The following is a 26,720-nucleotide window of genomic DNA, read 5'->3' as shown; positions in this document are numbered from 1 at the left end:
TTCAGAGATTGATTTGAGATTCAGTTATCACCAGTTGAGGATTAGAGCTTTGGATATTTCAAAAATAGCTTTTTGGACTCGATATGTTCATTATGAGTTCTTGGTCATGTCTTTTGGGTTGGCCAATTCCCCTGCCGTGTTTATGAAGTTGATAAACCAGGTGTTTCGACTATATCTTAACTCTCTTGTTATGGCATTTATAGATGATATCTTGGTTCATTCCAAGAGTAAGGTTGAGCATGAGGAGCATTTGTGGATTGTGCTTTAGAGATTGGGAGATGAGAAGTTGTATGCTATGTTCTCTCAGTACGAGTTTTGGTTGGAGTCAGTTTATTTCTTGGATTATGTGATGACTAAGGAAGGTATTATAGTTGATCCAGCTAAGGTTGCAGCGGCTTGTGATTGGGATAGACCTACTTCACCCACCGAGATTAGGAGTTTTATTGGCTTGGCCGAGTATTATTAGTGTTTTGTTGGGGGTTTCTCTTTCATTGCAGCTCCGTCGACTAAGTTGACCCAGAATTAGAATTCCTTCCAGTGGTATGATATTGAGAGACGAGCTTTCAAAAGCTCAAGGATTTGTTGACTTCGGCTCCTATATTGGCTTTGCCCAAGGAGGGCGTGGGATTTATTGTCTTTCGTGATGCTTTAGGTGTTAGGTTAGGTGTTGTGTTGATGTAGGAGGGCAAGGTAATTATGTATGTGTCTCATCAAGATTGGAGCTTCATGAGAGGAATTATCCTGCGCATGATTTGGAGTTGTGCCCAGTTGTGTTTGCCTTGAGTTGTAGAGGCGCTGCTTTTCTGGAGTTAGTTGTGAGGTCTTCTCATAACATCTTAGCCTTTAGTACTTCTTTACCAGTGAGATCTTCATATGAGGCAGCACCGTTAGCTTGAGTTGCTTAAGAATTATGACTTGACTATTCTCTACCATCAGGGTAAGGCTAATGTGGTTATGGATGACTTGAGCCGGAAGTCGACTAGCAAGGGTAGCTTGGTGCATCTTTTAACCCAGGAGAGGCTTTCGGCCTTAGAGATTCAGTTTTTAGCTAACCAGATGGTTAGGCTTGATATTTCGACACTTGGGCGTATTTTGTCATTTGTGGAGGTTAGATCTTCTTTGATGGAGTAAATTTGAGCTCATCAATTTAATGATGTTGGATTGAGGTTGATTCTAAATAAGATGTTGAGTGGGGAGGTTAAGAAAGCCTCACTTGATTCAGATGGAGTTTTAAGGATTGGGGGATGAGTTTATGTGCCGAGAGTTGAGATCGGATTAGGTTATTCTTGGAGGAGGCCCATTGTTCCATATATTCTATCCTTCCAGGTGTGACTAAGAGGTATCGTGATTTGAGGCAACACTACTGGTGGAGTGGTATATGGTGATATATAGCAGATTTTGTGGCTCGTTGCCTATGTTGTCAGCAGGTGAAGGCCGAGCATATGAGGCCTGGGGGATTGCTTTAGAGGTTACCCATTCCCAAGTGGAAGTGGGAACGAATCACTATGGTTTTTGTGACTGGTTCACCTCGTACATCTCATGGTTTTGACAGTCAGCTTATTTTATTTCAGTTCGGGTCTTATTCAGTGTGGAGAGTTTAGCCCATATTTTCATTTGTGAGATTATGCGTCTGCATGGTGCATCAGTGTCCATTATTTCAGATCAAGGTTTTGTGTTCACATCCCACTTTTGAAAGACATTTCAGAATGAGTTGGGTACCAGGTTGATCTAAGCACAGCGTTTCACGCCCAGATTAATGCCAGTTAGAGCAGACTATCTAGGTTTTGAAAGATACGTTTCACGCCTGCACGATGGATTTTGGTGTCCAGTGGGAGAAGCATTTGGCTTTAGCAATGTTTGCATATAGTAATAGTTACCATTCCAGTATTGATATAGCTCCTTTTGAGGCGTTGTATGGTAGGCGTTGCCGCTCCCCAATAGGTTGGTTTGATATTTCTGAGGTAAGGCCTTGAGGTACGAACTAGCTTCGTGAGTCTTTGGATAGGGTCTAGATCATTCAGGATAGACTTAGAGCAGCTCAGAGTAGACAGAAGTGTTAGGCTAATCGTAGACTTCGTGCCTTGAGATTTGGTGTTGGTGATCATGTTTTCCCTTCGAGTTTCACCCATGAAGGGTGTGATGAGGTTTGGGAAAAGGGGCAAGCTTAGCCCCAGGTATATTGGTCCATTTGAGATTCTTCGGACTGTTGGTGATGTGGCTTATGAGTTTGCTTTTCTCCCTGATCTATCAGCTGTTCATCCAGTTTTTCATGTTTCTATGCTTCGTTGCTATATTCCTGATGAGTCTCATGTCATTCATTGGGATGCGGTTTGATTAGATAAGCGGTTGTCCTTTGTTGAGGAACCGGTTTCCATTTTGGCTAGGGATGTTAGATGGTTGCGCTCTAGAGTGATCCCTGTGGTTAAGGTCCTGTGGCGACATCGACCTGTAGATGAAGCTACTTGGGAGGTTGAGTCTGATATGCGTATTTCCTATCCCCATCTTTTCATTGATTCAGGTATTTCTTTGCCTTAGTTCGAGGACGAACTAGATTTTTAGTGGTGGATGATGTAACGACCTAAAAATTTGATGAAATATGTGAAATTTATGATTTTGTGTAATTTGACTGTTTTACCCCTCCCCATAGTTGCATTATGATATTTCTGGGGTGTGGAAGTGATTGACATGATTTTTGATGCATTTTGGTATCATTTATGCAATATTGTGGTGACTTCGAGAGCCTTATTTTGGACTTATGTAGATATCTTCTGATCCGTGCGACGGATGATCGAACGGACTGCGCCAACAGCTCCAAAATATCGATTTCAGGCTAGATAGATCTTTGGTTCGGGTTTCGGTGCACCCGAGCTCATTTCGACCTATTGGTCGAAAAGTTGAAAAATTAGAAATATGAATGTGGGATCCACATTTGACCGAAACGACCTCGGATAGAAATCTTACTTCTCCAACAGATCCAAAATATCGATTTTAGGGTGTTAGCATGTTTGGTATGATTTTAGGGTTTTTAAATTTCATTTCGACCCTCGATTTAGAAAATTACAATTTCGAGTTTCGGGGATCAACTTTGTGAAAACGATATATTTTTGAAAATCTAATATCGCCATTGCGTCCGGAACATCGAATTTAGTGTGGTTGCATAGTTTGTTTGCATAAATCGGACTCCGAACGAATCCCGGGCACCCTGTCGAAATCCATTTCGACTTAAGGGAAAAAAATTGCACAGCTATTGCAGAAAATCTGAAATAAGTAGCAGATTTTTCACCTTTTTGGCTTATTTTGCTCATTTTTCATCTTGTCTCTTGAAAGTTAAACCCTAAATAGTTTGGGAGCTTAAAAGTAAAGCTTGTGAGAGTTTGAAAAGCTATATTAACATCTATTTCTTGGTTTTATTACGGATTTAATGTAAGAATTCACCTCTTTTCATAATATTTTCTTAATAAATTCCTCAAAACTTCAAAAATCTTAGGGCATGATTTTAAACTCAAATTTCACCCCTTTAACTTGAATAATATTTTTATTTTATAATTACTAGTTTTTCATCAATTTAACCTTCAAAACAATACCGATTCTTGATTTTAACCCGGATTTCAAAGATTTTACCCGGTAAAGCTTAAAAATGGTTTTTCTTCGATTTGAACTCCATTTTTGACTCAATTTAACTTTGTTCAGCTGTATGTTTTTTAAGTAAAGTTTCTATTTTACCCTTCTTTTTCGGAAACCCATTTTGGGGGTTCATTTTGACCCCGAATCAAAAATAGTCAATATGGGTGTCGTTGGTTTTGTCTTGACGCATAGATTTCATATTTTATATTTTTAGTGGGGTTCAGAATTATTCGTGAAAAGTAAGATCGCGGGTTCAAGTGTAGCAAACCGGGTTCGACTTTTGAGGTAGGTTATGGCTTAACTCTTTAGACTGGGCTGGATAGTAAATGATGGTATAAAATACATGTTAAGGGTGGAAACTAATCACGAAAAATGGTTATCTATGTGTTGTGCCCTGTGGGGCCTATATGTGATGTAATTATCAAAATTGAGATATTATTTGATATGTTTGACCGTGTGGGGTCTTATGTGATATTGTTAGCCTTGAATACATGTGAATAATTATATTGTGTTGTTTAATGTGGTACCATTGGTGTATTGTGATTATATTCATACTTTATTGGAATATGAGACATGTGGAAATTCATGGATGAAACGAAAATAATAAGTCAATGTTGGCTCATGTGGTTGTGGGAATGTATCATTGTGGTTGGTTGTGAAAATATATCATGTGATTGGTTGTGGAAATACTCATTGTGATTGGTTGTGAGCATTACATCTTCATACCATACTCATTCATGCAACATTGGTTCCACCGTGGCAACATCTGAGAAACACTGGCAACACCTTTTTAAAAAAATATTGTAACACATTATAAAACCCTTTTTGAGGGATACGTAGAAATCTGTACTATCCTCGCGAGGCTATAGGACGTCTTTAGGAAACTTCACTTATTTTATTCTTTATTGTGCGAAGTCCTTTCATACCTTGTGTTCTGAGTTGTGTTTCACTCTTTCTGCGCAGATAGTGTGGCTTATACTACATATCAGTTGAGAGATGTTGTAAGAAATCTGTGGATATAATTTGTCGGTTGTAGGCTTATTGATATTCCTGAGTTGTCATAGGATCAGTTTATTGATGCCTTTCTAGAGGGATTTGTGCCTTCAATTTGGGAAGATCGTATATGGGATGAGTTTGATCATTTAGAGAAGGGCTCCATGACAGTTACTGAGTATGAGGCACACTTTTATGTCATGTCCAAATATTCCTAAGATAGCATTTCTACTGAGTCTGAGAAGGTCTGAAAGTTCACGAAGGGTTTGAATATTTTCTATTCAGTAGGCTATATCTCATATGGTTGTGTTTGGGGTTTCTTTTCAGAGTATTGTGGATCATGCTAAGATGACAGAGGGTATTCTTAGCGCATCTCATGGAGGTGCCAAGAGGGTGCGTTATTTTGGTGAGTTTAAGAGTCAGACCTATCGAGGTAGAGATTTTAGATATTCTCGTGGATACCATGGTAGTCCAGTGCAGGTGATTTTATAAAGTTCAACTGGTGGATCTTCTAGTTCAGTAGTTCAGGTGGCCATTCGGGCTCAGTTGTACTTTCTCTTATTGAGATTGGTCGTAGAGGTTGTTATGTGCGTGATGAGATTGGCCATGTGGCCAAGGACTGTTCTCGCTGTGTTTTTTGTGTTATTTCTATTTCAATTGTGAGAGGTAGGTATTCTACTAAAGGTGCAAGAGGTAAGGATGGTAGAGCCTGTGTTGGTGGTTGTGGGGATACTCAGCCAGTTGGTAGACATGGATAGTGTTATGCTATACCTGCCAAACCTGAGGCAGAGGCTTCTGATATTGTGACTACAAGTACCTTTCTCATTTGTTTCAGACTTGCATCTGTATTATTTGATCTCAGATCGACTTTCTTCTATGTATCTGTGTATTTTGCTTTGGATTTTAATTCTGTTACTGAGCCTTTTTCCATGCCTATTCGTGTATCTACCCTGGTAGGTGATTCTTTAGTGGTGGATCGGATGCATCAATCTTGTGTTGTGACTTTTGTCGAGCGTGATACTTTGGTAGACTTGCTTGTGTTAGATATGATCGATTTTGATGTTATTTTGGGTATGGATTGATTGTCTCCTTATCATGCTATCTTAGATTGTTATGCCAAAACTGTGACTTTAGCTTTGTCGGTTGTGCCAAGGATAGCTTGGAAGGGTACACTTCATTCAGGTCCTAAGAGGGCCATCTCTTATGTTCAGGCTCGTAAATTGGTTGAGAGAGATGTTTATCTTACTTGGTCTATATTCATTACACTAGTGTTATTTCACCTCCTTCCTTGGATTCTGTCTGTGTTGTCCGTGAGTTTATAGATGTGTTCCCTATGGACTTGCCTAGTATTCCTTCAGATCGAGATATTGGTTTTATTTTTGATGTTGAGTCAGGAACCAAGCCCATTTTTATTCCTCCTTATAGGATGGCCTAGCATGGCTGAAGGAATTAAAGGATCGGTTGTAGGAGTCATTGGATAAGATATTTATTCGACCTAGTAGTTCACCTTGGGTTACGATTTTATTTGTGAAGAGAAATGATGGATCTATACGAATGTGTATTGATTATTGACAGTTGAATAAGGTGATGGTTAAGAATAAATATCATCTTCCTCGTATCGATGATTTGTTAGATCAGCTTCATGGTGCGGTGGTGTTTTCAAAGATTGATTTGAGGTTTGGTTATCACCAGTTGAGGATTAGAGCTTTGGATATTTCAAAAATAGCTTTTTGGACTCGATATGGTCATTATGAATTTTTGGTCATGTCTTTTGGGTTGACCAATTCCCCTGCCACGTTTATGGAGTTGATAAACCGGGTGTTTCGACCGTATCTTGACTCCCTTGTTATGGTATTTATAGATGATATCTTGGTTTATACCAAAAGTGAGGTTGAGCATGAGGAGCATTTGTGGATTGTACTTCAGAGATTGAGAGATGAGAAGTTGTATGCTAAGTTCTCTATGTACGAGTTTTAGTTGTAGTCAGTTTCTTTCTTGGATCATATGATGACTAAGGAAGGTATTATGGTTGATCCAGCTAAGGTTGCAGCGGTTTGTGATTGGGATAGACCTACTTCGCCCACTGAGATTCAGAGTTTTATTGGCTTGGTCGAGTATTATTAGTGTTTTGTTGAGGGTTTCTCTTTCATTGCAGTTTTGTCGACCAAGTTGACTCAGAAGAAGAATTCCTTCCAGTGGTATGATGTTGTGAGGCAAGCTTTCATAAGCTCAAGGATTTGTTGACTTCGGCTCCTATATTGGCTTTGCCTAAGGAGGGCGTGGGATTTATTATCTTTCATGATGCTTCAGGTGTTAGGTTAGGTGTTGTGTTGATGCAAGAGGACAAGGTAATTATGTATGCGTCTCGTCAAGATTGGAGCCTCATGAGAGGAATTATCCTACCCATGATTTGGAGTTGTGCCCAGTTGTGTTTGCCTTGAGTTGTAGAGGCACTACTTGTATAGAGTTTGTTGTGAGGTCTTCACATATCATCGTAGCCTTTAGTACTTCTTTACCAGTGAGATCTTCATATGAGGCAGCACCGTTGGCTTAAGTTGCTTAAGGATTATGACTTGACTATTCTTTACCATCAGGGCAAGGCTAATGTGGTTGCGGATGACTTGAGCCGAAAGTCAACTAGCATGGGTAGCTTGGTGCATCATTTGACCCAGGAGAGGCTTTTGTCCTTAGAGATTCAGTTTTTAGCTAGCCAAATGGTTAGGCTTGATATTTCGACACTTGGGCATATTTTGTCATTTGTGGAGGTTAGACCCCGAATCAGAAGTAGTCAAAAGTAGTCAATATCGATGTCGTTTTGACACCGAATCAAAAGTAGTCAATATGGGTGTCATTGGTTTTGTATTGACTCATAGATTTCATATTTGATATTTTTAGTGGAGTTCGAAATTATTCGTGAAAAGTAAGGTCGTGGGTTCAAGTGTAGCGGCCGATTTTGGCTTTCGAGGTAGGTTATGGCTTAACTCTTCAGACTGGGCTGGATCGTAAATGATGGTACAAAATGCATGTTAAAGGTGGGAACTAATCACGAAAATTGGCTATCTATGTGTTGTGCCCGTGTGGGGGCCTATATGTGATGTAATTATCGAAATTGAGATATTATGTGATATGTTTGACCATGTGGGGTCCTATGTAATATTGATAGCCTTGAATACATGTGAATAATTGTATTGTGTTGTTTAATATGGTACCATTGGTGTATTGTGATTATATTCATAATTTATTGGCCTATGAGACATGTGGAAATTCATGGATGAAACGAAAATAATAAGTAGATGTTGGCTCATGTGGTTGTGGGAATGTATCATTGTGGTTGGTTGTGGAAATATATCATGTGATTGGTTGTGGAAATACTCATTGTGATTGTTTGTGAGCATTACATCTTCATACCATACTCATTCATGAAACATTGGTTCCACCGTGGCAACATCTGAGAAACATTGGCAACACCTTTTTAAGAAAATATTATAACACCTTATAAAACTCTTTTTGAGGGATATATCGGAAAGGAGATATGAGATATGTGGATTGTATATGGTTTGATGAACCCCCCATGGGTTCTACGTCGGGAAGCTTTAGCTCCGTAGGTGTATACGGGGATTGTGCGACGATCCCGGAGGTTGTGCGACGACCTCGTGCATCATCATCGTCATCATCATATACATTGTACTTACTTTATTGTGTTTATGTTGAGTTGTATTTTCCTTATTGACTTGTCATCTATGTATTTGCCTTATCTTGCTTTACTTATATTTGATGATCTTGTATCTACATGTTCTCACTTGTTCTATTTATATGTGACATAATGTATACTTGTGTTCTATACCTTGGTGTGTTGTTGTAATATATGTGAGATATGTTAGAACTGTTAGTACAAGCGGTGTGGGTTACCGTTGTGGAATATTTTTTGATTGCAGGTGACGTGCTCTTAGTGTATATTTTGTATGCTTTATTTACTACTTTGCTTGGTCGGCCTATGATACCTACTGAGTACAAGTGGACCGTACTCATGCCTACTGCGCCCTTTCGGTGCAGGTCCTAGCTCGAGTGAGCCTCAACTTGCTTGACTCGGGCGATTGTTGGAGCTTCCGAGGTAACGATTAGACATTCATGGGTCCGAAGTTCACCTCTATCTTTCTACAGTAGTTATGTCTTTATTAGTATTCGGAGACAGATATTATTCATTTGTGGTTATTTCTCCGATGCATTTGACTCTTGAATTGTATTAGTAGTTCTTACACTATTGATACCTGGTTTTGGGCATGATTGATATTTTGGATAAGTTTTTTTCACATTATTATGATTACTTATATGGTTTAGCTTCATTCTTGAAGCCTTACCATGGGATATTTCAATCTTTTCTTCTTTTCATATCAGTTTGGATGATAGACTTACTTGTTAAGGTACGCCATCATGACCCTCATTTTTGGGCCATGACATCAGCAGTGCATATCCGTGCTCGGGTGTTCCTCGAACTATGTTCTTCATAATGACACCCCACATCCAATACTTCCAATAGCTTGACCTGCAATGTAGCTCCCTAAAGATGATTCTCTTGATCTCTCTCGGTCTTGGACCTTTGTTGTCAATGAAAAAGTTTAAACAAAGTGAGGCAATAACGTCCACGGTGACATTCTTGTGGTTGACCGTGACATGTTCAACACCACAATTATGCTCACCAATGTACTTATAGATTTGAAACCTACCCGACACTCCATTCGCACCTACACGCACCATCCATTGACAGGTAGGATCTACACACCTCATATTGTAGTATTTCTTACAAGTCTTGTATGTAGTGTAATTGAAAGATTTCTTCACCAATGCTTTCTTCAAGAAAAGCTTCATCATTTTCTTGTCCTTGAATATTTGTCCTACACAAAGATCGGTGTCTTCCGAGAAAGAGTGACATGCTTGTTTTTCGGATTGTCCTTCGACATCTCCTTCATACTCTTCTTATTCAAATTCTTCAGAATCATCCGATGCATGACCACCCATGCACTCGTATCTCATTGAGCTATCATCCACTGCCGGGGGTAGGGATAGGGCTGATGTGGAAGCGTGTTCCGGAACCTTTCAACAACTTTAACCCTCAAATAGGCTTGAAATTATTGAAATCAACGCAAAGCATGTACAATTTCATGTGTATATCATTCCTTATGAACATTGGATAGCTTTTTTCCTTTTCATTCATCAAGTAACTAATGACCACGTCGGTTGGATTGCAACTTAATTCTCCACTCTCCATTACGCTTTTAACCATGTTGGCATATGAACCATTGCGATGAAGGGCAATGGACACTGTCTCCTTAGACGTGAATTTCTAAATTCAATATTTAGAAGTCTCCTCCCATTCACTCAAAAATTCATCACCTACAACTACGCATTCTATAATAGACATGATATACCTCGATGGTAGTATTTAATAGACTCAACCAGTGGTTTATGATCCTAGACTTAATAGACTGTTGCCGTCTTCTTCTTACCTGATTTTCGTACAGTTCTTGATATCACTTTTTTGACGACCACCGAAATAATGCAACATATTAAAGCTTTGGAATAAGCTGAGTATTGGAATGTTGCTATTGAGCATAGAATCGATTTCAAAAAGTGGGACTGATTTTCACGTTTTTTGAATGAAAATGGATGAAAATATAGGGATAAAAATAAGAGAAAATGGCTCAAAATAATGGAGGTAATGCCACTTTTCTATGGATGCCAGAAAAATAAATGAAAAATCACCAGAAAATGACCGAAAAATCATTAAAAAATCGCGAAATAATGACTGATAATGGAGCTTGGTTGAAAAGCTTGAACTTTTTTTAATTTTTTAATTAAATATCTAATATTTATATTTTTGGACATGAGTTAAAGTGTAGTTTCTAACTAAAATATTGTGGTCCCATTAGGGTGCCTCTTTTTCCAAATTTTTAAGACTAGTATCTCTTTGTCAAAATAAGTTTGCCAAAGTGTCTAAAATATCAACTCTCCCTTGTAACTTTATTATGTAAAAAGCTATGAATGATTTTGTCCTTCTATTTGTCTAGTATTATGTTGGGAATATATAGGTTTTTTATTGATAAGGAAATTAATAGGATAATTTTTGTTTTGATATAATAGCCAAAAATTCTTCATTTTGAGGAAGAGGAAGAAACAGATAAAACAAAGGCCTTCTCTTTTTATCCACTTTTTCCGAGTGAGCGAACTTCATATAGAGAAGGAAATTACAGTATAATTGGTTGAAACGTGTTGTTCATATAGGTGACATATATAGTAAGTTCGAGCCCTACTAAGCCTATCAACCCCCTTCTCTTCACCTGATTTAATATTGAAATATCCGGCATCCTGCACACCTCATCTGGCAACAGAATCCACGCTATTAATGTTGTTGTCTTTGAGCACACCTTTTATGCTTATCACTACATACGCTCTCGCACCATGGCCCCGTTCAGGCAATACTATACGCTAAGTAGCCTTCAAACCATGCTAAAGAGGTAAACTGCATTAGACAAGTCCAATAGTACAGCTCAACCGAGAAAATTGTGCAGTAAATTTCAAATTTGCGAACTCTCATTTTGAAAATCACCTGCTCATACAATTAGGTCACTCTTGGGAGTGTTTTAAATAAAATTAAGGTCATAATAAAAGGTTAGTTTTACTATATATATATATATATATATATATATATATATATATATATATATATAAATAGATAATTAGAAGAATAATATTCTTTTGTATATTATATATACATGATTGATAAATGAAGTTAACCATCCCAAACTCATTATGCGTATATAATTTAGAAAATTCTTCTGGATACATCAATATACAGAAAGCATGTAGACTAATATATAATTGTCTTTTTCTTTTTCTATTCTTTTTTTAATTTATACGAACTCATGATTCATGAGGAATATACACATACATATTTTATTTTCTTCATTACGTAAGCAAATAAATCAGTGTTTTCCTTTTTTGTTTTGTGTTGGAGTATTTTTATCATTTATTTCTACATTCATTCCCTATTTTTCTTCATTACGAAAACAAATAAATCAAGGGTTTTCTTTTTTGTTTTGTATTGGAGTATTTTTATTATTTATTTCTACATTCATTCCCTATTTTTCTCTGTTGGTGGGGTGTCGGTGCATAATGAAATGATTTATTTTACTTCACTTATTATTACAAATGAAAGAGAACTAACTTCATTTTAGTTACAATTACTAATAAAGTTCAAAAGTACAACTTGAGTGGGTACTGAGTAAACCCGTTCATGTTTAATAATTTACAAAATTATGTAGGAGATATAAATCGTAGTAGACAAGTTCGGTATGATAAGTTCAAATAAAAAGTTATTGGTAGGGGGAATATTTAATTCGTGACCTCCCTTACGGAATACCATTTGCTGCACCAACTCAGTCACTTTTATCAATATAAAGACTAAAGAAGTAAAGTTCATCAATTCTGATTCATAGATATTAGACTGTTAATTACTTTGGTCGAGAAAATGAGATACAGACAGGGCAGATTTATAATTGAAGTTATGAGCTCGTAAGAACTCATAATTTTTTACATTTATTTGTTAAGAAATTCGCTTAAAAGTATTTAGAATTCCATAACCAATAAAATTATAATCTAAAACTCATAAATTTTAAATTTCAAATACGCTCCTAATTATATATATATATAACCTATTTATATGATTTGGGCGCTCTAAACTATCCTATCCTTAATAGACAATGGTCCATGGTAATTGAGAAAATTATATTAGAAAGAATATTCACCTCATGAGTTGATTTTTGAAGCTAAGTTAATTAATTTCGTAATCCATTTATATATATATATATATTAGATTCTGTTCATATAGTAAACCAAAACGAAGAAATATCATGCATGGTTCATAAAACGTTTAAACACATCTGTTTGTCATAAGGATTTTTACGTTTTTTTAACAAAAAAATACTTCACTTTATTTTATAAGTAGTGTTTGTCATTTACAAATAATTTTAATTTATATTTATGACTAAAAAAAATTTCAAACTCTAAAAAATTATAATTTTCATAACCAATCGCCTATACAATATAGTAAGACCACCGCCAAATGTTAGTCATTCACGTGGATTTCTTGTGCATTTACATTTTTTTTTAAATTTCTAGCTCGGTATTCAATATTGCATTGGATACCGATTAAATATGAATTTACATATTGCTGACGGAATATAATTGTAATACTCCCTAATAACCTCCTTTTTTTTGATTCGTTTGAAAAAAATAATTTTTTATAATATTTTTAATTTTAATTTTTTCACGTGATATATTTAAGATTATAAAATAAAAAAAATATTTTAATATAATTTTAATTTAAAATTAATTATTTTAAAAAAATATCATATCCAGTCAAAATCGATCTATTCATTTTGAAATAGAGGTATTATTTCAGTACATCAAAGTAAAATGCTATTATTACTCCAATTTAAGAGGGCGTAGGGGTGGGGTGGGGTGGTGGTGGGACAGAGGCAGAGCTACATTTGTTTCAGGGGTTCATTAGAATTTTTTTCAACATAAAACTATACTATATTTATATTATTTTTACATGGTTAAAAATATTTTTAATACATATATAGTAGAGATTGAACCCCTTCGACTAGTTTAAATATTTATTTTTGAACCTTCTCAATGAAAATTCTGGCTCCGCTACTGAGAAGGGGAGGGCGAGTAGGGGCCTACAGGTTGCCTTCACGAGGTGCATGCATTGCCCATTTGACCCTCAGAGTTTGATATTTGCTTAACCAAGTCCTAAAAATGGTCCCTTTCCCATCTTTTATTTTTTTTTTTAATTTTTATTCAAACAAAACTTACAAATACAAAAAAAAAAAAAAAAAAAAAAAAAAAAAAAAAAAAAAAAAAAAAAAAAAAAGCCTCATCAACATCTCCCTTTCGAGATTTTTCCTAGGAGTTGTTGCAGGGATAATTTTCACATGGTTTTCAAGTTTCAACCCTATGATAACAAGGTGAAAAATAATAAATTTATTAATTTAAATACCAGTTTAATTTGAAGATTTATAATAATTCTTTTTGATCATGAAATGATCATTTGTAGTAATCACGACTCATATCATTGATCGTTTGAAATCCTCACGTTACTGCATAATCTTCTAGTTCCATAAACAAAAATTCCTTTTGTTAATAATGTAGACATTCTCTAGATGATTTAGAGAGTAGGTCTTTCAATACCTTTAATGGCACTTTGATGAAGAACTTGTTTTAGGGATTATAGTTAGAATTAGATTAAGTAATGAACAAGTTCACCTAGCTAGAATTTCGTATAGGTATATATATTAGTCTCGAAAGTTAAATTTAAGCTCATTAATCGGTTAGAGAGAGCATAAAAAGAAAAGTCTAGTGCACTAACTTTTACTATGCGTTAGGGTACAGTATTTCTGCAAGAGGCTGTATGTTAGGGCATGAGAAGTTTTGATGATAGACAGATGAATGAAACATGTTGTGCAAGATGGTCCATACAAGTGAAACTGCTTCGGACATATGGAGTGCATGTTGAAATCATTACATCTGTCAACACATGGATAAGCAAAGGATGTTCACACGGCTATATGAAGATAATTGGAGCAGTTAGAGTTTAAGTAGATCAAGAAGTCTACAAGGCAGAAGGATAAGAGTGAGTTACTTGAAAGAGTCCTACAGAAGATACAAGTAAAGAAGAAAAAGGACTGCATGTGAGGGAGCATATATAGACGACAAGCTGCATTCAAATAACGATGATGCACTGATAAAAAAATCAACAATCAGCAAAATCGTTCACCAACTTGAAGAATAACCTAGTTCTCACTTAGTATGTTTTAGACTGCTTGTAATAGGAAGGTTCTTGAGTTGTAATGAGTAAATTGTTCTAGTCTCAGTATTCTATAAGCTGAGTTAGGAATCACGTCTTCAAGTTAGGGAACTCGAAGACTTGGGAACACTTATCTTGGGAAGATTTGTGTTTTTATAGTAATAGGAGTTAGAAGTTTTAACTCCTTGTTTACAAGAAGTCTTGTAATTGTGTTGATTGTTGAGGCTCAAAGTTATAGTGAAGATTGGGGTTAAATCCTGTAGAGGTACAGGTCGTGATTTTTTACACCTTTTTGAGCTGGGTGTTTTCCACGTAAAAATTACTGTGTTCAGTTTTTACTTCTGTGAACCATGTATACTTACTTGTTCCACAAATAGGCAATCTGTAGGGATCATACTCTAACACTGTATATTTCCACAGCTCGAACCCGTAATCTACTTGTCATATGACAACAACTTTACCATTAATATTAAAGCTCCCCTTAATTGGTTAGAGAGAGCACAATTCCATTTATATAGTTATATTTCAAACATATTGCTCTAGCTTGCTTTTTGTTCATGATCAGCCAAACACATAAACATCCTATTTAATTGGTATTGAATAGCGAAGAGATTCGAACTCGAGAGTATTTTTATCTGTCAAAATATTAATATATTACATTAAAATGTATGATCATTTTATCTTAAAAACTTAAGTTACTATGTCACACTTTCATGTGCTTAATTACATTCGCAACAAATCATTACACTCAAAGAATGAGATAATGAAAGAAAAAACAAAACAATTTTAAACACATGCGTCAAGGCTCTATTATCAATATGGTCAATATTATGAACTAATATTATTCATCAATTAGTACAACATGCATGGTATCATGAGAAGTGACTATATTATATATATTTGATATTTTTTTACCACCACAATCTTCTTTCTAATTTACAACCCCACAATTTATACTAAACACAACAACTTGTTATTCCATTTTGTACCCTCATTTAATCAGTCAATAACTATATATCTCTAGGGTTGAACACTTTGATGATAAGGGTAATAATTCCCACTTAGTGACATTGGCACAGGGAATCCAAGGCATCCAGAAGTAGCAGCAACAATTGGCCTATTAACTTCAACTTTTTCAAGTGATTGAACTTGTTTCTTCAAGAATTTCATGTAATGAATTGCTTCATCTAGCATTGATGCTGTGTCCATTTTTGTTCCACCTGGTACCAATCTTTGTAATATCCTTATTTTTTCACTTATCCTTTCTCTCCTATGGCGTGCTGCCACGCTTTGAGGATCGCTCGATATCTTCACGTTCCTTCTCTTGGGCGCTTTTACTGATCAGAAATAATATTCGCGGTAAATAATAGAAATCAATGAGAGACTATATACCAACGTTATTTAAAGAAGTGAAAGAATGAACAATTCGTTATAATGATACACATTATATTAAAAAGATACGATCTAGACTATAAAGCAAATGAGAGATGATTTTAAATAAGTTTGTTTTTTTTTTTTTTTTTTTTTTTTTTGTCATTTGAAGACACCAAAAATAGCTTCGACATCATAGATATTATGGTTCAACTCCTTTTTTTACAAAAAAAAAAAAAAAAAGTCATAGGAGGGTAAAGAAATTAAGATTTGTACATCTAATTAGGGCCTAGGGCTCAAAGTACTAACGCTAATTAAATGAATAATTTGTTTGATTGGTTGGACTAGGAATCACACAATATACAACAACAATAACATACTCAGTGGAATCTGGAGAGCATATAATGTACGCAGATCTTACTGCTGGCCCCTATACATAATTTGTGGACTAGAGAAACTACTTTGATAATAGACCACGGTTAAAAATCTCACAATATACTCTGGTGTAGGCTTATTCATCTATATGTCACTTCTTACTTTTTCCATATATAATATACATTTAGTATAATTTCTTAATGACAGCACTTGACCTAAGGCGGCTCACGAAAAAAAATGAAAACAAGGACACAGAGTTTTTTTTTTACCTGATGCAGGATCGATCTGAATAGGTTGCATTGCCGCTATTCTAAAAATCATCTCCCTCATGGCCGCCATAGAGTTGCGCTTCACTGTATGTGAAGAAGGAAATGTCAAATGTGAGGCAGAGGATACCTGTTCTTTATTGGCAGCGCGAATAGAACTCCTCAACCTCCCATTAGTACCACTAGTACTACTTGAATTGTCCAGGAAAGGGAGAGTTATTGATGAATCTTGATGAACTATTTGGGGAGATTTACAACCATTTAATGAAATGGTAGATGACATATTGTTCAAGAATAATGTGGATGGTGGATTATGATGATCGAAAATTTCAGAGAAATTGTTACGATCGATATTATTATTATTGTTGTTGTTATTGTTGCTGTTGTTGATGATGTTTCGTTGGGGACTATAGTCCAACATTGGCATTTCATTCTCCATTTGCATCAAGAGCATCATTTCCATTTGATCTTCACAAGGTGATGATAATTTGAGCAAGTCAATATTATCCATATGTATATATGATCTTTCTCTTTTATAGATAAAAACAAAAAGAAAAAAAATTGATGATGTTATTGGGAAGAGCAAAGTGTAAGAAGACTGAGAGTTTGATCAGAATTGCAGTGTATAATAAAAGCAAAGTGATAGATTTTTGGAGAAGAAAATATTGAGAGGGAATTTAAATAGTATGATATATATTGGGAACAGACTACTCATTGGGAAGGATATATATAACATGGTGTTACTTGTTAGTTGTTAGTACATTATTATTGTTACTAAGTACTATATATATTATATAATATGCTGTTCTAATATTATATTATATATATACTGCGTTAGCACTACGAATATAATATATTTGCCACTAAAGTTGGTAAACCTTTTCCCTTTCCCTTTTCCTTCTTTAGTTATCTTTTTCATATTTGATAAATAAATATCTTCCACAACCCTTATAATAAAGAGATACAATAATGTTCTCTTGAAGCTAGCTAACAGGACATGGAAAATGTCACATTCCTTTCGTCCTAATTTTCGTGATACAGTTTTTTTTTTCAATCATGTCTTTTAATGTATGAATGATTCAATTGAATCTTCTGAAGTTAATCTGTAATATAGTTCTTGTCATCTTACTCTCATGGTACTTGTACACTATCGGTCATTGAGGAATACTTAGGCTTTGAGGGTGGTCCCCCTTTCTCGCGTAAAAGCGATCAGAATTCGAACACGCCTCATTTTACTGGGAAGGATCTAACCTTCTTTTCACACTATTATGAATATAAAAATAATAGTCAAAATCAAATTCGATTGTCAGATACTTCTATCGAAAATAGAATTGACTACCGAATCATATAGCATAGAAATAATGGAAAGTAATTAGTTAACCTATGAAGATTAAACTATATATATATAAAAAAAAAAAAAAAAATTATACTATTTAGGTTATATCATTATATATAGATAAAACTTAAAATCATTTTGGGATATGTAAGTCAGAGCATGATGACCTTTATAATATTCGGAGCATCTTTGACTAACAAAAATAATTGAAACAATAAACTTTTAGAGTATTCCCCAAAAAGAAGTTAAATATGATCAGGACACCTAACAGTAGTGTTTAGTCGTATCAATATAAATTATGATAGAATGGTTAAATTTCTTCATAATTAATCACACGTTTCAAATTTAAATTCTAAAAATGAATTTTTTTTTTCTTGTCGAGAATACTGTTTTGATATATGAGTCATACAATGTGAAAATCTGAATAAATCGAGAGAAATAAAATATATAAATACAAATTTAAATTAATCAAACTACAGTACATACAGACACACAGGGGCGGATCTATTAAGGCCCGTGAGGGTGCCACGTCATCCGTAAACTTTGACAAAAACTCTATATACAGGTAGGTCTATATATAAATTATGTATAAATAACATATTTGCCACCCAAAGACTAAAAGTCGTCTATGGTGCCAATGGCAAATGATCTTTACTGCCGCCCAAGGGGCGGCAGGTTCGAAACCCTTGACAGCTTATTTTTTGTAAAGTTTCATTAATATTTACTCTTATTTATTATTTATTCAAATAATTAATTAGTTTATGTTCCTTCTTTACCCTTAGATCATTAATGTACACTTTATGTTCCTTCTTTACTCTTATTTATTATTAATTCAAATAATTAATTAGTGCATGAAGTATTTTTATTCTCTTTATCTCTTATAAACTCTGATAAAAAAACAAACATGTCCAGCATTTCTTGCTTCTTTTTTCCTCCTCGACTTCACTGAATTTCTTTGTAAGTCATCCATCGCAGCAAATTTCTTCGTCAGTCACTTGTTGCAACCTCATCACTCCGCCGCTTTCTTAATGCCCACAACCCTTTATAACTTTGAAAGATTTTTTTTTTTCTTTTAGAATATAAAAAAAGGGTCAAAATTCAATAGGGTTCAAAATCGAAAAAAGTAAACACATGAATTAATCGACTGCATTCATATTTACTTTATATAAAATTGGATCGATAAGTCTACTTGACACCCGAATACTCCAAATTTTGAATCCGCCTATGCAGACACATCAACATCGAATAAAAAGATATAAGAAAAGAGGATGGGAGCCCCACCACTTGGATTGTTCAGAATTCAGATCTATCGAGGCAATGGATGCCAAAATAAATACTGCTTTTGCTACATGGTGCGTGAACGGTATAAATAATAAATACTACTCCAAAATATTTAAATATATTGAATTTGGATCAATGAATTATCAGTCTAGGTTTTAATTTTCCTTTAATTTTACTACTACTACTTTCTTTTGCAGAAGCTAATTAAAACCTCACCTCACATGACACGAGTCAGAGATCTCATGCTTAACCCATGAAAATAAATATATATATATATATATATATATATAATTATATATATAGCCCCATTTAAATGACGAGTCAACTCGTCGGCGATGATAGACTCGTTGTACCATCGTGGCGAGCCAAGTAAGAGTAAAGAAGTTTGAACGAACAGTTTTAATAAAAAGTTACAAGGTTTTATATATAATTAAAATTAATTTATGTTTATAAAATTAGAAATGAAGATATCCACGATAAGATAAGGGTAAAATCGAAAAAGGAAAGATGCAGAATATGAGGCTGAGACGATATAGGTATATGGAAAGAAGGTGCCTGAATGCCCCAAAGTGGAGGTATGAGAGGTTACCATGAATACTTTTAAAGAGATAAGATAGGCTAAAGAAATATTGAGGAGAGGTGATGATTAGACATGATATGACACAAGTTCAGCTTATCGAGGACATGATTTTAGATAGAAAATTATGGGGGATCAAATTAATTATGGTAGGTAGAGCTGTCAATACGGGCCAACCCAGCCCATTCGGGCTAGTTCATACGGGCTTTAGAGTTTGACAGGTCAGGCTAGACTGGCCCATCAACATGACAGACCAAAAAATAGCAAGCCCAACCCATCACATTGTTGGTTGCGGGCCCCATAGGTCGGCCCACCTTTTAAAATATATTATTTTTATAATTTTAATTTAAATTTTGAATTGTTACTTACATAAATATGTACAATATAATATTACATGAAGTTACTACTTGTTAATCAAATCTCAAATTTACAAAAAAAAGCAAATAATCTGTGAAATTAAATAAATTTTGACACCAAATTCAAACAAACTAGAGATTTGAAAAAACAAACGAAACTGTTAATGAGTAATAATATAACTAGCTAAAAAATAATATTAACCTATTTTTGTTTTAATTGATCACAATAAAACACAAAGAAATGTCAATATTTAATCCATTAAAAGTGAAAATGAACTCCTAAAAAAAAATAAAAATCTCATGACACTTATGAGTTATCGCATGTTCAACATTACCACATTATCTTCATCAAATATATTTGATTTCTTAAAAAATTTAGTATTTTAATTGTTTATATATTTTATAAACATATTTAATATTTAAACATCTATGATGGTTCAAATAGACTTTGAATTTGGATTTATTTTTTAATTCTTAGTACTCTATTTTATTTTTATATAATTTTTGTGATTTATCAATTGTCTATAGTATTTTGTGTATTTTGCTAGTTGAAGATTTATCGAAAACAATCGCTTTATCTCTAAGGTATTATACTTGTTGCGTATATTTTATACTCCCCAAATCTCACTTTGTGGAATTATACATTGGGTATGATATTATTATGTTCTTGTATATATTGTTAGAGTTTTTGCCCTAATTTTCTTACCAAATTAAGTTTTATTTTTCTTAGAAGGAAAATAAAAATAATATCATAATTACTTTTATTTTTTCTGAAAGAAAAATATAATACTTTTTCATATTTGGCTAATCTCTTTTTAAGAGGAAAGATTTTGAATCTTTATAAATCGAAACTCTCTCTTCTCATACCATAACACAGTAACATTCACAATGTAGTAGTTTAAGAGTTTTGATTAGAGGGAGATTTTCTCTCTCATTAATTATTGTATTTTTTGAATATTAGGTTTTATAATATGTAGGTCAATTGGCCAAAACATATAATAATTTTATGCCTTTTTAGTATTGACTTATTTGTCTTCTAGTTTATCGTCTCATAGTTTGCAATTTTAAGCTTCGCATGACGCGCTCTCGATTTCAAACCCAACAAATCAAATTGTGAATTCGAAAAGAGATTTTGAATCTCTTAGGATGCAAGAAAGTGAGACAATTACTAAGTATTCTGACAGAATTTCTTTAATTATCAATAGAATCAAGTTGCTTGACGAAGATTTTAAAGACAATAGAATAGGTGAAAAAATTTTGGTGACTATTCTTGAGAGATTTGAGTTCAAAATCTCCGCTTTGAAAGAGTCTAAAGATCTCTCTGTCATCGCTCTTGGTGAATTGATAAACGCTCTTCAAACACAAGAGCAAAGAAAAGCTTATAGGGAAGATAAAGTTGTTAAAGGTATTTTTTATGTGAACCATTAAAAAGGAAAAGTTGATTATTCACCTTGCAAATATTGCCGAAAAAAAAAAACACTTGAAAAAAATTTGTTGGTGGAGATACGATGCATTATATGAAAGTTGCAAATAAAAGGGTCATGTCACAAAAATATACAAGTTCAAAGACACTAAAGATAATTCAAAAACACTACTTATGAAAGAAGAGCATGAAGATGAGGAAGAACACCTTTATTAAATTGTTGCAACAAAATTAAGAAAAAATACTTTTTTTTTTCAAAAATAATTAAGTGTTCAAACTCAAGTTGGATACACCAACTTAAGTTTGAGTGGGAATGTTGAGATTTACCTTCTTTCTATGTTGTGATTTTCAGTAATAGTAGAATATTTTTATATTTCCTTTTTTTTGGTCTAAGAATATTTTATATTATTTATTTTCTTTTAAGTTCAGGATTTATTAATTACAAAATATTTAGTCTTATATCTATAAAAAAAATATCATATTTTTCTTATTTATTTTATTTAGTTTCTGATAAATAAAGATGTTTTCTTGTATTTGAATTAAGGAAAATAAGTAAACAAGAGTTTTTGTTTAATTTCTGTTTAATTTTCTTTCTTGTCTCTTTCATTCCATAACATATACTCCCTGATCCGTCTCTAATTGAGATGACACATTGATTAAGAAAAATAATTAATAATATAACTAGTTTATCATAATACCCCTATTAAATAATATTTATATTTATATTTGAAAAAAAAGTAATTAATGCAAAAGGTAAAACATGAAAAAAAAATTATCTCTTCTTGATTAATAAAAAAATAAATAAAATAAAAAATCAAATTAAAAAATTTGAGATGAATAATTTGAGACTTAAGAAGTATATCATATAGAAGTTGAATGCGCTTTAATTTTTTTATATATTTAATTTTTATATTTTAAATTATTTTAATAAAAATCTAGACTCCGCTACTTCCTTCGAATGGTGGTAAGAGAGTTAGTTGTACCACATATTAATGTGTTTGAATTTTGGGAACGCATTTCGAGGTGGATCAGGTTCTTCTAGTACTACTGCTTCATGTGTTTGTTTTACACGCAACTCTTCTATCAACTTACCATAGGGGTGAAATGGTAATTATCGGAGTTTAATTTCCTAATTGAATAATTACTTTGTTACTGAAATGATTATTTTACTCATTTACATCTTAATTAAATAATTTTTTTATAATCACTTATAAATTAAATAAAAAATAATATTTTTTTAAATCAATCATACATAAAAATAAATCTCTTATTGTAAAAATGAAGATACATTTATAAATGACTCCAAAATCAAACCTCCTGCTAGTTATATAGTTTGCCAAAAAGTAAATTAACCGAACGCATGATTGTCTATTATCTACAATAAATGATGTTTTGCTCAATCAAATAATAAATATTGATTACGATTTGAATTGTCTCCCCGATTCAGTAAAAAGATAACTCCGTTCCACACTACATCAAAATGAAAATCTTGTATTTTCTTTAAATAATATTATATTACTATTACAATTTATTAATAACGACATGAATAAAAGAGACGTTAGGTTCTCTGGAGGAAAAGGGATCGATAGGATAAAAAGAAGTCTGAATAGAGAGATTTTGTTGTTGGGATATTGATTTCTTTATAATAATTTACTTTGCATTATCACAGTTGCACCACCTTATCTTATCTTCCTTCCCCCACAAACTTCTTTCTCAGTCTCCTACTAATTTATTTATTATGAGTTTAGAGTATATATATTTTCTGTGTTATATTAATCACGATTGATATTATCACTAGTATTATAATTTTCACTATCATCAATATTAATCTCATAAAAAAAAATGTTATAATTTTGATTTTGGTGATTTGATAAATTTCGATAAGGGACCTGGTCAATCAACTACTGTGTTCCCTGTTGTCATGTATGTGCACAACTGTATACTATACTTTCTTGCAGCTGATTGGTGGAACTGCTGCACTGATGCAGCTGACCTGTCTAGGTTGGACCAATAGCGTGATGTTAAGATTTTGCTATCTCTTATAAAAGAATGAAGTGACAAAAGAAAAACATAGTTTTTGTAATCAAAGATTCATCTCTCGAGCAAAAGTCTTTTCTTATGATTACAACTCACTTTCAACAAGGGATTTGATCGAGTTTAATTTAGACTTTATTGAATTCTTGAGTGATTGTATTTTGTTCTTATAATTGTAAACCAACTCCCTTGTTATAAAGACATTAGCCTTGTCTATGTCTAGGTTGAGTAGTGTTAACTAGAGCTAGTTATCGAATCAGCTTTAGTTTAGTCAAGGTTTCTTCATCATGCCTTATCTTATTCTAGGTAAAGTTACCAAGGAAATCAACTGGAGTTAGTTGATTTGAAAGGTGTAGCAGTGTTGCTGCACAAGTCTTGTAATAAAGGTGTTACAAGTGTTAGGTCTGATTTTCTTATCAAATTTAAATTTTACTTTCCTTGAAAGTGAAATAAAGTAATGTCATAATTACTTTAATTACTTTTACTTTTCTTAAAAGAAAAATATAAAAAAATTTCATATTTGGCTAACCTCTTTCTTGGAGGAAAGATTTTAGAACTCTATAAACAGAAGACCCTTCTTCTCATATCATAACACAATAATATCCACAATGTAGTTGTTTTACGATTCTTGTTTAGAGTGAGATTTTCTCTCAATTAGTTTTTATACTTTTTAATATTAGATTTTATATATAGACCAATTGACCAAATCATATAATAGTTTTATGTTTTTTGTATTATTTCATTTGTCATTTGATTTATCATCTCAATGGTTTGCAAACTTTAAGCTTCCACATGATGCCCTCTCGATTTCGAACCCAACAACAAGGTGGATAAGATTAAGAATTTAATCCTTGTGATTATTGAAGTTTGTAATCACATTTTTAGTAAGCAATGATCTTCTTAAGATCGATCTGCCTTAAAGTGGTCGATGAAGTATATATTATAGCAATCACGCTTAAAGTATAAATGAAAGGAGTGGAACAAAGTGTCGCTTTGAAAAACATGTGTATTGAAAATCTTAAAAACCAGTAGGTTCCCAATTTTAAAGCAATTCCTGCCAAGATGACGGATCCTGCCGTTGGTGCCTCTACATGAGCTTCGAGTAATCAAATATGAACTGGTAGCATAAGCACTTTGACAGCGAAAGAAGCAATCCATAGAAAGATTTGGCGCAGCCCACTAAATTCTGTGGTTAATGAAATTTGTAAATCGGGTGTTCCTGTTTGGAGAAGAATCAGCAGAATAGCTAATAGCATAAAAACAAATCCAAGTAAAGTATAAAGGAACAACTGATATGCTGCCTTGATCTTTCTTTGTCTCGAATCCCATACTTGAAGATAGTGGAGTTGGTGGAAATCCTGTGAGACAAATCGTGTTTTTTCTTCTTTCAGTAAGGAGGTTTCCACGTAAATATAATGTGTTCTTTGTTTCAGGACTTTACGCTTATCTTCTTTATTTACTGTTCTTGTGTGTAGATGACCTGGTCCGTATACTTATGGTGGACTCGTATAAGCCTACAAAGTGACAATTAAAAATATTAAAAAGATATATGAAAAGTTTACGATCAAAGAAAAATTTATTTGAATTTTAAAATCGAAAAATGTCACATAAATTGAGATGGAGAATGTAATATTTTTCAAATTATACTGACTCGAGATACATGTTATCAACTACATGTATTTTTTTTCAGTGATAGTGTAAAAATTTCTATAATATTGTTCAATGAATAAACTTTATAGTAAAACTCGAGTAACATAAGCTCGTCTCAATTTTAGCGTATACGTTTTTTTAAGTCTATCTCAAAAAAAATGATAATATTTTATAATTAGAAATAATTTAATTATAAAATTTCTTTTTTAGTCTTAATGAAATGATTTATAATCATAATCACATAAATATTAAAGGCAGAATACATAAATATGACCCTAAACTTGACATCAAATTATAACTTTGACCTTAAACTTTGATAGTGCACAAATAGGACCTTTAACTATTCAAAACCTGAACAAATATGACCTCTGATTTTGCAACCTCCATGCGTGAGTTTCACTTGCGCCTACGTGGATATGTAATCCAATCATACGGTGCCACATCATTAAAAGGGCTGACTGGGAGGACTTTTGATCTGGAACTTAAAACGACGTCGTTTTGCTTCTATAAGTTAAAACGACGTTGTTTTGCTTATTATTATTATTATTAACAATATTTTATTATAATTTTCATCTTAATAACGTTTTATTAATAATGTTTTAATAACGTTAATTTAATATACTACTACTGTCCTTAATAATGTTTTCTTAATAACATTTAATAACGTTAATTTAATATACTACTACTGTCCTTAACAACCTTTTATTAATTACGTTTTAATAACGTTACTTTAATATAGTACTACTACTGTCCTTAATAACGTTTTATTAATAGCTTTAATTTAATAATGTTTTAATAATATTTTAATAATGTTAATTTAATAACGTTAATTTAATAATTTTAATTTAATAATGTTTTATTAAAACTATAGCTTTTTTAGTTATTATTAGTATAGTTTCATCTTTGAGCTGAAAATAATGAAAAAATAATAGTGAAAAGTCATTTAAATATATAAAAGGAATTAGTAAGGGCATAATAGTAATTTTACCCTTTTTTAAATGTTGGAATGCTCAAATTTTTAGTCCGACGCCCCCAATTTTGTGTGTACAACACGCGTTTTATCACATAGGATCGGAGATCATATTTGTGCACTATCAAAGTTCAAGATCAAAGTTATAATGATATCAAGTTTAAGATCATATTTATGTATTATGTAAATATTAAAATTTTGTTTTTCTTTTAGATCAGAAATTTTAATTCTTTTTTAAAATTTTTATGTTAAGTCAAAAGTATCACATAAATCGAGACTGGGGAGGTAATATGTTGAAGTGATTTGCCATCATCAAAAGTCAGAAGTGGTCCTGTTGTCTATCTTCCTTTTGCCACATGATTTTCATAGCTTCAATGTCAGCTGGGGATTGGATCATTATTGACATATTGAGCAATCAAACAATCATGCCAATTGTTTGCCTCCCAACCCCTTTGTGTTCTCACTTTTGTCTTTTTCTAGGAAAAGACAAAGGCTCTTCACGTAGATAGGTTCGTTCCAGTCTGTTCACCTCAACTTGTCCTCTTTGAGACTAAAAGTAGGCGGGGTGGCGCAACACCTTTTAGGGTCAATTTGAA

At 33.2% G+C, this 26,720-nt stretch overlaps 1 protein-coding gene across 1 annotated transcript; it reads right to left on the bottom strand.

The window, feature by feature from the left end:
- Nucleotides 1–15,302: 15,302 nt before the first annotated feature.
- LOC107849984 (transcription factor HEC1-like) lies at nt 15,303–17,224 on the bottom strand. The gene is made up of 2 exons (XM_016694482.2): nt 16,501–17,224; nt 15,303–15,822 (listed from the first exon to the last, which is right to left on the bottom strand). Exons 1-2 carry the CDS (start codon nt 17,006–17,008, stop codon nt 15,506–15,508), a joined length of 825 nt encoding a protein of 274 aa, XP_016549968.2. The 5' UTR covers nt 17,009–17,224; the 3' UTR covers nt 15,303–15,505.
- Nucleotides 17,225–26,720: the final 9,496 nt, after the last annotated feature.

This window comes from Capsicum annuum, chromosome 12 (assembly GCF_002878395.1).
Source record: "Capsicum annuum cultivar UCD-10X-F1 chromosome 12, UCD10Xv1.1, whole genome shotgun sequence".
Classification (NCBI taxonomy): Eukaryota; Viridiplantae; Streptophyta; class Magnoliopsida; order Solanales; family Solanaceae; genus Capsicum; species Capsicum annuum.
The sequence above is the reverse complement of the archived record's forward strand: the minus strand, read 5'-3'. Positions and strand labels throughout refer to the sequence as shown.